Genomic DNA, 13,802 nt, shown 5'->3' with positions numbered 1-13,802 from the left:
TCAGCCTCCCCTGGTGCTTATAATATGCACCATACAGTCAGAGACTTCATGGAAGATGTGGCTTGAGTTGAGACTTAAATAGTGGACAGAGATACGTGAGTGAAGAGAAGGCATTCTGGAAAGGATGCATAGAATGAAACTAAAACAAAGAAAGTAGAGATGGGTATTAGAGAATAATAAAACTCAGCCAGGCAGTTGATCTATATACCATTTAATTGTAAAAAACTCATTCTGTATCCCAAATTTTATATATATATATATATATATATAAACTAGTATTTTTTAGGAAAAAAGAGTATACTTCCCCATTCTCTCTGTATGTGTGTGTCTGTTGTCCTTCCATTATAATTCATGTGGTTACTTGAATTATCTCATTTAATACTGATAACCACATTTGATGTACTTAATGCTTGTTACTATTAATTCTAGTTTTCCCATCCATAACATGTAAAAAAAGAAGCTTCGTTTGCTTCTGTTTGTGTATATGGTGTGCATGTGTATGGTACGCATGTGGGTGTTTGTTTATGCACACGTGTGGAGGACTAAAGCTGACATTGGGTGGCTGCCTTGATTACTCTTCACTTTCTTCATTGAGGCAGAGTCTTTCACCCAATCCAGAGTCTACCACTTAGGGCTAGATTAGCAAGGGGGAGTGCAAGGATTCCCTGTCTTTGCTTTTCAGATGTTGGGAGAAGATGGCTCTGTCCAATGAACTAGCTTCCCAACCCAAAGGAGAAACTTTTACAACCAGGTGAAAGCCTAAACCCTATCTGCTCTCTCACGAATTTAAGCTCTTTATTGGGATGGAAATGATAAGAAATGCATCTCACAAATATAGGAAATAGGCCCCACATTTAATAATCTACTTTATTTTAACCCAAGGTACTGTAATTAGGAAAGCATTTGTTGTTAATTTCATATTTTCTTGCCAAGAAAGAATACAAAAGTTATGTCAAATGGAAAGATCATAATGATGTTAAGTTGTCAGATGCTAATGTACACAAAATGAAATATTTTCTTTGTCCTTAATTATTTAGAGCTCCCTCTTTTGTCTCTACCTCTTAGCAATACTTGATGACTTTCAGAGGACACAAGACAATATTCTTTGTATTTAAGAACTTAACATGACGTTTTATTTATTAGTTTTTGAGACACACTCTGCATCTATTTATGATTACAATTAAATGAGATACTATACATGTAAAACATTTGGAGCATTGCCCAGACAGAGTAATTTTAAATAAACAATAAACAATATTTTAAAAATATTATTGAAATTAAAAATAGTATCATGCCATGCACCTCAATCTTATTGGTATTTAGGATTCTTAATTTTTCCTCTTAGCTTGGTTACTACTGTGCTAGAGGCAAGTCTCTTGCTTTCTTACACGAATGTTTTGTAAGTAACTCACCTCCATCATTGTCCAAGTTGTCTCCACAAAGCATTTCCATGACAATATTGCAGCCTGTCCCACTCCAACCAACCTGGCACACACAGTGCCAACCATTTTGATCCAGGGTACATCGTCCATTTCCAAAGCAGAGCCCTGGACAGCCATCTGAAAAGACAGCAGAGGGTAACAATTGCAGAGATTTCAGAATGGGATTGGCCAACAGTGATGTATCTGCCTACAGGGAAGAATTTAATCATCTGGGCTCTGTTCGGATGAGGTGCTGAATAAATGTAAGAGGAGCTTGCTTACTTGCAACACCTTCCCAGGGAACTTGTTATCCCTGACTTTGCAGTGTTTTTCCTTAGAGAGCCAATTAAGTGTTATTAATGCTAACCCCAATTCCCAACCTCTGGTTCAGATAGAAAGGAAACTGTGGTGGGGACAAGAAAATTTTTTTGTTTGTTTCTTTTTGAAAAATGTATCTCCTCATCTCTATCAAAATGGGATAGATGATGTTGTATCTAGTTATGGCCAATAAATTGGAGAAAGACAGCAGTTTCTATGAAGAGAAACTTTCTTCAACTGCTTCTCGCCTGTGATGATTTCCCCCTGTGTTCTAGTGCTTCAGGACATAGGTATGTTGGTTTGTAATTCAGACCACACCATGGTGTATTTGCTTATTCCTTAGAAATGTGCTGCACTTTTTTTGCACCTATTCAGATTTTCAAGATTACTATTGATCTGAGGGCTAAGCACTGGGAATTTTACTTCTGCGGTATCTCTTGTATAAGCCAGCATATTACTTTATTTAAAATAATAATATTAAGTACTCAGAAAATAGTTATGGGATCAAAATATGCCATACATAGAGTTTCAGAATTCTAGAGAATAACTGGGAAAATATACTCAAGAGAAAGTATAATATTTGAATATTTTTCACTAATTACTAAAGCACAAAGACAGGCAATGTTGCTTCTTTAGAATTAGATTCTTTTTCTTTCGTACCTCCTGAAAATGTGCCTTACTCTTTCTGCCAATAGTTCAGATGTAGGGTCTATCAAAAGGGAACTGTGCATGTTCCAAGTGATCAGTGGCACATATATGGAAACAACAACAACAACAATAATAATGATATACAGGTCTTGAATATTTTCCCAATAGTCATACAAGACCAGACATGGCTTTTACTAGGGATAGTCCGATCAACATTCTTTTCACTGTATGTCTTCAAAAGAAAAATTCAGAAGCATAAATATAAACATGGGTTTAAAAATATTGAAGTAACCCCACCTTCTGTCCAAAAGATTTTCCAAGTAATTATCAATAACCCAGAGAAAGGAAATAAAACCTTAAAATAGCAGAAGGCAGACAGAAAGAATGATACCTTTTATAAAAATCATATCTCCAAGCCTTGACATAGAATGAGTATCCTTAGCCTTGATAAAGGAATTTTTGTATGTCTATTCTAATGGATACTCAATGGAAAAAATAAATCTCAAGGTGATTTGGGATGGAAAAACACCACATATCTGAGAGAAAATCCCTTGTTGTTTCAGTCAAAGGCAAATTCCTGGAGGGACAAAGGATAAGGTACTTAGAATGGGGAAAATTCTGCCTTTATGAGGACAGAAGTATTTTATACATGGACACAGATATATTGTTTTGAATAATACTTCACCTGTTTACCTCAACCAACTTTATTTAATGATTGTCTGTAGACTTGTGTTCATGTGCAATCCTCTCCCACAAGTTTTTACAAAAGAACACAGAAAAAGAGTCCATAAAACTGCCAGTCTATTCTATACTGTAGGAACATTGACTTGGATGTGAGAAAAACAAGTTATCGTCTAGTCTCATTAGTATAAACACAGAAGTATTACATTTAAGTAAGGTTGCCCAAAGTAATAACCAGAGAGAAACTAACCAAGCAATCAAACGAATCCAAAGAAATAAAACCAAAATGCCATCACCTTTGTTCTCCCACACGCACATTGCTTTGAAAAGCACATTCCTGCTACTAAGAAAAAGTCTTACCTCGGACAGCATCTAAGTAGTGAGCTAAAGGGGGGAAGAGAAAGATTAAATAAATTTCTGGGAGATAAACACTATACAACACATACTTATGCTTTACCCTCTGTTGTTTGGAAGGAGAATGACAACCTATGGATTGTTGAAACACATGCAGCTCAAATATTGGTACACTGGCCTGTGTATTTTGAGAATAATATTTTCTGTGGGAAAGTTATTAATGTCTTTTCTGCAAGAAACTCTATTAGGCTTCCTTAAAAAGTGTCATATTTCACTATAAGTATAAGAACTTCATATTTTACATTTTAGTAATAACTTCTATGAAAGAGGACTCCCTTTATCTTCTTATTAGGAATATCTTTAGAAGGGAGTTCTGGAGCAACCAACCACCTTTGGTAATTATCATAATATTGAAATAGTCTCGTGTGAAGTCAATAAACTTACTGTCCTGAAAATGTAATTACTTAAGCTGCATCTGAATCACCCCTTACCACCTTTTTAAGGAATCTTAACTATTTCCGTGGTCATAGAACAAGACTTATTGTACCTATAGTAGAATAGTAATGCAATTTATATAAATCATATGTATATATGATATATATATATATACACATATATAGTATGCATTGCTTTGACATATCCAACTATTGTAACAAAATAATGTCACCTGAAAGTGAAAGCCACAGTACAGTACACTAGGGGGAAAATGCTGACAATGAATTGTATATCAAAAACTGTACTCAAGGCAAGCTAATGTTCAGAAGGAGTTGGTCAACACAAATAATACTTTTGTGTGTACTTCTATGTATATATTTGGGTTTATCTTTTTCTTTTCAGAGAAAAGGGCCATGAAGTTGGGTGAGTAGGGAGATGGAAGGTTTTTGACGAGTTTGGAGAGGAGAAATAATAAGCTAAAATGCATTATATGAACAATTTTCAAAAAAGAAATTGCCCAAAACAAAAGATAATTTCTGTCTTTGCTTGGTGCACATTTTCTGTCTAGTCATGGAAACGCTAATGGAACACTGTGACCCATTTCCTTAGTGGAACAATGGGAATTGTACAATTGTATTTATTTCATTTTACGTGCATAGTGGGTATAATGGGTAGTTTTGAATGTCACTTTATACAGCCTAGAATTATCTGGGAAGAGAGTCTCAAAAAGGGATTATTTAGATCAGGCTGACCTGTGGGGCTCCCTGTGGGAGGTTATCTTGATGAAACTGAGATGGGAAAACTGACCTAATATAGGTGGTATCATTCCTTATGTAGGGATCCTGAACTCTAATGGTAGTATCATTCTCTATGTAGGGATCCTGAACTGTTTAAGAAAGGATAAAGTGAGCTGAGCACAAGTACACATACATTCACTGTGCTCTATTCCTGATTGTGGATGTGGTATGTCCAACTCTTGAAAATTCCTGCTACTGTGGCTACCTTGCTATAATGAATTGTAACCAGGAACTGGGGCCAATAATAAACTCCTTCTCTCCCAAGTTGCTTTTCTCAAGGTATTTTATCACAGAAACCATGAATGCAATTAAAACAAAATACAAGAAACCTTTGTGGTAGATATGGACACAAATAGAAAGTTTGATTAAAAAACTATTTTGCATTAGAAATATTAATTATTAGTAATATCTTTTATAATGTGAATATCACATGGTATTTTAATTATTACATTGTCATCCCCCCTGTCTACAAGGTATTCTGTCTGACCATTGCTTGAAAATTTGTAAATTGAGAACAAGGCTATGAAAAAGGCTGACTCATTCAGCATAAAGTCTGTACTACTGAATGAAGACAGACAATTGAACACAGAAGTTCTATTGACAATAGGTCAGGAGTGCCTTTTTCATATATATAAAAGACAGCCTCTAATGATATCAAATGGTCTCTGTTAAAGTGGTCCCATTTAAAGAAATTGCCTTTAGGTGCTTTCAACAAAAAATAACCTATATTTTTCAAAAACAATGGACAGTGAATGTTACTGTCAACAAAAGCTCTTGTCTTATTAACTAATGACACTTTATCCCAATGTATCATCTTTCATTTGCATAACTCGTAGTGGTTGAAAGCAGAAAATACAAAGAACACTGAAATAATGAGAAAAGAAATTACAGAGGAAAAGAGTACAATACTATTAAAGAAGAAACCTTCTAGTTCACAGAATATTTGTAGTCAGTATTTCTTTTCCCCCTTTTCTCCAACTTCAAAATCTACGACTATCATGACAATTGGCTCAATAGACTGTTCTTGCTTCTTCAATTATCCTAACTTACTCTAGTCAAAGTATGCTGACACTTACCAATTGTGCAGTGGTCGCCCTCCCATCCAGGGCTGCACTCACATTTTCCATCTTTGCATTGGCCATGCTCAGCACAGTGAGAATGACAGGAACGTTCCTCACATGTTGGTCCTACCCAGCCTTCTTCACATTGGCATATTCCCCTTGAGCACACTCCATGGCTCCCACACTCCATGGTACAGAGTTCTGTGGAAATTCAAAGAAGGCATGTTAGGACATTTAGTGAAAACCAACAACCATTCCTTCCTAAAGTTATAATGAACAACACATCAAAGGCTACACTGATACTTTAAATGAAATGTTATGAACATTTAATAATATGTGAACAAAAGACGCTTACTTTCCGTGTGTCCTAGTAATCATAAAAGGAGTGTTCCAAAGAGAGCAGTTAAGATTCTATATATAAAATAAATTTTAGGGCAAATTGATTTTAGGAAGTCTATAAAATGATAATGTCATCAAGACTTAGAAAGGAAGTGTATGTCCAACAAATGTCTGAGAGGATTCCTTAAAAATTTCTTTAGAATCATAGATCAAATTGAAATATTTTATGATACTGTATGAATTCACAGTGGATGATGACATAGTACAATAGTGTTCTTAGCTTACTGAAGACGACAACATTGAAAAAAAAACCTAATATAATAATACACAAAAGGCAAAGCTCCCAATGACAGCAATCAACTGGTTTCTCTGATGACACAATCAATATTTGTGTTTATTTTAAGCATATGAAATGAGTCCTGGTTGATTAAAGTGTACAGCTTTCTTTTTCTGAAATGTTATTCAGTGTTTAGCCAATATAATGATGGTGTATACTGACTTTGCCAAAGTTGTCTACTTTGTCTCCTTGACTTTCTGATGAGACATGTTGAATATTAATAAAATCTTGACAGTAGATAAACCAAAATAAAAGCTTGGCAAGCTTCTTTCTTATCTAATCTTCTGCTAGAGGAGAAGGGATAAAAGCTTATAGAAGGAATTCATTACGATTGGTGTTTAATGGCCATACATCCTTAAAATCAAAAAGGGTATTCTGGAAGTTGAATTGTCATTTTCATAATCCAAAAGTTAAAATTAGTTTTTAGAAGTTATTTGATTACTGTAATATTAATAAACTCTATAGACACCAGAATCATTTTCATGATGGGACAGTCTCTTTATGGCAAAGTAATTTGTTCACTAATTTATTATTGTGTTTTATATGTATAATGTGTTCATATGTATGTGACCACACATATGCAGGAATACATGCACATGTGTGTATCTATGTATGGAGGTCAGAGTTTGATGTTAAGTAGCTTTGTGGACGGCTTGCCACTTTCTTCACTTAGGAAGAGTCTCTTGCTGAACCTACAACAATTTGAACCAATTTGGCTAATGTAGCTATCAACCTTGCCCCAAGGATCCCCTGTCTCTGCCTCCTGAGAGCTGTGGTTACAGGTGAATTAGCATACCTATCCTGCTTTGTTATGTGGTATTGAAGACAGAAATTCTAGTCTTCATTCTTGCAGAACATGCCCTTTATCCTCCTCTGATTTTTTGCAGATTTTGAATTGATGGAATGTAGGGAATTTGCAATATGAAATAAGAATGACTGCAATCTCTGCTTATTATCTTTGAACAACTTATTAACATGCTCTATGTGACTTGTGTTAAATATATTCCAGAAGGAATAATCTGTAGCTCTCAAATGGCTAGTGGACTGATTTGAGATACATTTTAGAGGTATAACCAACAGGAGTTTCTTAAGTTTCAATATGATGGATAAAGGAAGGGTAAATTAATAAAAATAGCGATAAATTAATGGATAATGCTGCTTTGTAAGAAAAAGGAAAACTTTGGAGACTCACAAGTAGAACACCAAATATATTAACTTTGTGATATGCATACTGAGTTATGTGAAAATATCAGTTATTTACTAGAGTATGTACATCTGACAGGCTAGGTTTTGAGGCTAGGTCTATAAATTTTGCCATCTTTAGTATATAGGTAATTGAGATAGTTGGAGTACCAAAAGAGATATATAAACTCTGAAATGTTCAGTGAATTAAAAACTAAGTAGGCTGTTATAAAGTAGACACAACTTATTATTTGCTAATAAAAATAAAATACAAAAATATCATGAAGAAAAGGAAGAAAATTGAAAAATACTGGGAAGAAGGCAATGTGATTTAATAAGAACTCCAGTGGGATTACGGTTTAACTTTTGTCAGAGTATGAGGTGTGCTCCCTGTGTTTATCATCAGGAAACTCTCAGTGAGTCTAGAAAGAACTGTTCTGATAAAATACTAGTTGCAAGGCCAGATTGGACTAAATAAAAATAAATGGAAAGCCCTTTTCAGGATCACCATGTCTTTTGAAAAGTCTAGAACACTGAAAATATGCTTTAAAAGGTGAGCATCTTCTTAAATGGTAGCTTAGATAGAATGATCTTGAACTAGCAAGAGATCCATACATCTTCATTCCACAATTCTGATAGATGATTTGGTCTTGCAGCAGCAGTTCTTGTGAATATGAAATAATGATCTGCTCCCTTTCATAGCTTCCCCCTTGACACTAAAAACTGAAGAGAACTTACTAAGATGAGAGACTTGATTTGAACAAACATTATCAAGTCAAGACTGAAGATACAATTAGAAGGAAATGTTACTTACATATTTCTCTGTGCAAGCATACAAAGAGAGAAACACTGATTAAATGACAAAATGGTAACTAAAACTTGGGAGTTCGGGCATAATGTAGAATGGAAATATTATTGTATAATAATACGAAATAGAGTGTCCTAAGTGAATACTTGTAAAGTTCTGTATTATTGATGAGAAAGGCAAGAAGTACTTTATTAAGGTTGTATATAAAAATTTAAATGTAAGATCCAATTTCTAATATTAGGATCCAATATTTTTTACTATTACTTTCTAATAAAAACTAGAACATAGAGATAAAATATATATTTAAATATTTTGGAAGATAGTAGATTTCTCAAGGTAGTAAAGAATTACTGTATCAATTTCCAGGCAATAAGGAAAACTCAGTGAGATGATTCTGACATTTATTGATTCTTTTCTCTGTAGAAGTGTCTGGCAGTTATAGTAGAGGAAGATAGAAAGGCCTAGACACTGGGTTAAGCTTTGTTGGTCTTGTGGGGGCAGAAAACAACTTGAAAAATTGATTATTGGTTACTCTCCACAACTTCATGGTAAAGAAAGAAAGAGGAGATGGACAAATTCTAAGAGCCCAAAGTGAAGGTGTAAAGGTTGTTGGACACAGAGATGAGCAATGGCACTAGGGAAACTGTTGTCCAGACACACAGGACTGATAGACTGATGAACTCACAGGGACTGTGACAGCACATACAAGTCCTGCACAAGTTCAGTACAGACAGGGGCAGCAACAAGAAGGGAGGTTGACATGTGATCCCACCTTTAACCTAGAAACTATCTGCAATTGATATCCACTGCCAAATAGAAAATCACTTTTTCTCTGGTGGCGTCTCACTGTGTATATAAACCATACTTCAGGATAGGCTATACACGTAGGAGTAGTAAACCAACAAAAAAAATGCATTCAATAGTATTTTTCGTGGACTTTCTGTTTTATTTTGCTTTATTTTGTATTTTTAGTCTTTTGTTGTTTTTTTTATTTCTATTTTATAGGTTTCTCTTCTATTTGTTTTTTAGAGAGAGGGAGGGCGAGAGAGAGAGAGAGAGAGAGAGAGAGAGAGAGAGAGAGAGAGAGAGAGAGAGCGCACAAAAATGGGTAGGTATGGAGATAGGTAAGATTTAGGAGGAATTGTAGGAGGAAAAAGCATAATCAAAATATAATGTATGACTTTTTTCAATAAAAAGATGAGAACAACAACACTATACAAAAGGAAAAATGGCCAAGATATTTTGATGGAGGAAGGTCATTGGCTAATAAAGAAACTGCCTTGGCCCATCTGATAGGGCAGAATTTAGATAGGCTGAATAAACAGAACAGAATGCTGGCAGGAAGAGGAAGTGAGCTCAGAAATCATGCAGCTCCTCTCAGAGCCAGATGCGATGAAGCAAGCCACCAGGTCAGACATGCTGAATCTTTCCTGGTAAGCGCACCTAGTGGTGCTACACAGATTATTAGAAATGGGCTAAATTAATACGTGAGAATTAGCCTAGAAGAGGCTAGATATAATGGGCCAGGCAGTGTTTAAAAGAATACAGTTTGTGTGTTGTTATTTTGGCGGATAAGCTAGCCAGGCAGCTGGGAGCCGGGCTGTGGGAAGAGGCCCGCAGCTCTTACTACAATATTTCCATCATTATAGCAAAGTAAATTCAAAGAAAATAGAGGAAGGAAAAGGATAATCACAAGAACTGTGAGCAATAAAACAGTGGCAAATGACTATAGAATGTTAAAAGAAAAAAATACTTTAATTGCATAGATCTATAAAGTTGATAATTCCTTTGTGGTGAGTGGTCAATCAAGCCAAACATACAGGAGACTCTATTAGTTGATATCAGGAATGTAAAGTAGGAAATCACTGTAGACAGTACAAATGAATTGTATTTTTTTTCATTGCATTTGAACACATTATGAAGTTGGCAATCACCATAAAACCACAACATGTATATATAACAACACAAATGAAGAAACTGGGTAGTGTATAAAGAACTTCATCTCACAATTAATAATAGTCTCATAACTTCAGCCTTAGATGAAAAACACTTTAGTTTTAGATCAGAAAAACACTACATTGCCATGTACATTAAATTAATCTCAAATCATATGTAGTAAGCACTATCTAGCAATGCTGCTGGAACACAACACTAGAAAAAATTTCTAGATTTTATGGAAGAAAATAATTTTGAAAGGAGTCATCAAAATACAACAATAAGAGTAAACTCCAATAATTTTGTGTCCACCAAAATTAATAGTTACTTACCAAAAGACAGAGAAAATATATTCTAGCGGGTAGGATATATTACTGAAAAAGATCATGTATGTAGAATACTTTAAGAGTGTCAAATTAATAGTAAAAAGACACCAGAAGTATGTGCATTATATAAGAAGTTATTTAATGACCCAAATCAAATAGTATTATCATATATCTGAGACATAAACATGAAAATAAAGATTAAATGTCTTTGCAAAAACATAGTAACAGTTAAAAGTAAAATAAACAACATAAACAGTAATGTGTTACAGATAACATGAGGGAAAAGAAAGTCTCGAGCTCTCTAGAAGATTCTGTAGATGGTTGCAATCATCTTGGAAAAGTATTTGAAATTATTTGCCAAAGTTGAAAATTGTGTATTTTGTTATGCCACAGTTACACCACTTAGAATATTCTTGACAGACAGAAAGGAAGAAAATGCTTTTCAAAAGGGATGTATAAAAGTGTTCACAGAAGAATTATTGATGCTAGACAAATTGGACACACTTCAAGCACTTATTGGCAATAGAATGAATAATTAATTGTAGCAATTGTGTAAAAAATGATAAACTGTAAGAAAATGATTGATAGCAAAATGCCACAATACGGATAAATTTGCAAAAGCAATGTTGAATGAAAGAAAATTTAAAAATATCATACATATTATAAGATTTCATTAAGATTTTATCAAAAGCAAGCAAATAGAAGTCAGGGTTGTTGAGTTTTATGGCTCATTAGGTCTAGTGAGGCTGAGGCAAGAGGAATGTTGCAAATTTGAGGTCAACGAGCTTGGGGTATGGCATGACACTGAAATAAAAAGAAAACAAAAGAAAGAAAAGCACCAATGTCCATACCTAGGCAAAAGGGGAAAGGTGGTAGAAATTGGGAACAGGGGTTACAGAAGGGCACTCAAATTCTCTTCTGTGCTTTTGACTTGGATGGTAGTTACAGGGCATTCCAGAGTTTGATAAATCATTGAACTGTACGTTATAGGGTTTCTATACTTCTATCTGGGTGGCATATTTTAATATGTTTAAAATTAAAGTTAGTCACTAAAAACATCAAGAGAATATATCTTTCTAACTGGTAGTGAGAAAAATAGGAAGAACTCATTCAAAGAAAAGGCAGAAAGGAGAAAAGTTAAAGAGAAAATTATGAATAGGAGATACAAAAGAAGATTATAAGATGTGAATCCAAACACATCAGTAATCCTAGCAAATGAAAAATGAATTGACCCTGCAATTTGAACAAGAGAGTTTCTGTAACTGAAAAAGAAAATCTAGTATTTTATTTTGGTCAAGAATAGATTGCTAAAAAAAATACTAACACAGAGAAGTAATAAATAAAAGGAAGAAGCATAATAGACAGCAACCAAGAAAAATTTGAAATGAGTATAATATTATCAGATGATTGTGATTTCAAAGCATAAAGCATTATCATGTATAAATCCAGCTACTATCTAATGACAAGAAGAACAATTCACTAAGAAGGTAGAGCAATCTAGACTCTGAAAATATAGACTCAAAATACATATGATAAACTATGTAAAGCTTTATAGAGTTGGAGTAAGGCAAATGGACAATTTTTCAATCAGGCATGAGAAATCTGTGAGGATGTAGAAAATTTGAATAGATGAACAAATATCTTTAAGATAATAGATGTACATGGAACAATATATTTTCTTTTCAAGCACAAGAATAAGAATGCCCATAAAGGCTGCAAAAACATTTGTTCACTAAGATAAGTCTCATGTGCTGTTTCAGCAGAATGCAAGAAAATTAGAAACATATAATAAAAAGATGTTACAAAACTATCATCTCAGAAAAGACTTAAAATATGTCATGGGTTACATTCAGAATTTACATTGGAAATTAGGACTAATAACAATGAAAATTGTATTTTTAAAAACTTGTGAAGTTAGAAATCAAGTTGGAAGTAAGCTAGAAACTTTGCCCTCCTGACTAGCTTTCATTTTCCTGAAAAGTACTTTGCAAGCTTCTGGAGTCGAAAGGCAACAACGTACTTACCTAACTATGAACATCAAGAGCTTGCTCAGTGGTGGGAATGCACACCTTTAATCTTAGCACTCAGAGGAAAGAGACATATGGGTCTCTGTGAGTTTAAAAGGCAACCTGCTGTACAGAGCAAATTCTGGGACAGGTTTCAAAGCTACACAGAGAAACCTTGTCTCAAAAAACCAACCTTCATTCCCCCTCCAAAAAGCTTTAAGAGCAGCCCACTTGGCAAAGATGTACCCACTGATGACCCAGTGGCACAATTGTTCTGGGGGTAATAAGCTACTCTCCCATTGGATTTCACCTGCTCTACAAGAGGGAATTCCTTCTGTGTACTGTAATTCAATCAAAAATCCATGGTTGAGGAGGCTTTAGACACTATTCTGGATGGAACTATAGTTATTTAGCTACAGACCATACCACCCTTTAGATATTTATAATTATACCCACAAGCAAATGCTACTCTAAACCTTAACCAGAGAGTTTTCTTCCTGGAATAAACCGCAGCAAATACAAAGAATCATGGCTATTCAAGCTGCTGCAAATGAGAAACGTTGGAATGCTCAGCCCAAATCATGGCACTTATGCCACGCTGTCTGTACTCAGGGAACATTTCAGAAGATGGGACAGAAGGAATGTAGAAGTTGAGAGATAAAAGGAAGGTGTACAAAATGTTATCTTCTGGGCATAACATAACCATTGCAATCATGATGTCACATCAGCTGACGTTGACTGGACTAGGACTGCACAAGACTGGGTATATATTTGTTAATCATGGGTTGGGGAGGGACTTATGAGACCACACCCCCATCTGACTGAATAATTGACTACTGGTGGATTCTGAGGAAGATGCAGTCATTGTCTTCACTTGTGCATCTGATGGGTGAGCCTGCTAACTCAAATAGTCTTGCTTCAAATCTGTGAGTCACAAAGCTAGATAAAAAGTAAATAGTTGAAAGGGATCTGTAAGAACTGATGAGTTGTCAGGGGTGGGAGAGAGAAATGGGAAGGTGGGAAGAGAGAGTAACCAGAATGCCTGGTGTACGTGTATGAAATTATCAAAAAAAGAAAATAAAAGTTACAGTGAAAACAAAAAGCCCTTGCGAAATGCAAATTAGGAACTTTGAGGAAATTTCTAGACTTAACTA

At 34.8% G+C, this 13,802-nt stretch overlaps 1 protein-coding gene across 1 annotated transcript in view; it reads right to left on the bottom strand.

The window, feature by feature from the left end:
- LOC121443414 (teneurin-1) overlaps positions 1 to 13,802 on the bottom strand; it is a 348,703-nt gene that overhangs the window by 163,602 nt on the left and 171,299 nt on the right. The window contains exons 9-11 of the mRNA XM_041645172.1: positions 5,731 to 5,916; positions 3,429 to 3,452; positions 1,413 to 1,559 (exon numbers count right to left, since the gene is read on the bottom strand). Of these exons, the coding sequence (XP_041501106.1) occupies positions 1,413 to 1,559; positions 3,429 to 3,452; positions 5,731 to 5,916 (357 nt within the window). The remainder of the gene's footprint in view (positions 1 to 1,412; positions 1,560 to 3,428; positions 3,453 to 5,730; positions 5,917 to 13,802) is intronic.

The sequence above is a fragment of the Microtus oregoni genome, unplaced genomic scaffold (assembly GCF_018167655.1).
Source record: "Microtus oregoni isolate MIOR12 unplaced genomic scaffold, Mior012 000106F_ref0000393, whole genome shotgun sequence".
Lineage (NCBI taxonomy): Eukaryota > Metazoa > Chordata > Mammalia > Rodentia > Cricetidae > Microtus > Microtus oregoni.
This window is presented reverse-complemented; position numbering and strand designations above follow the sequence as displayed.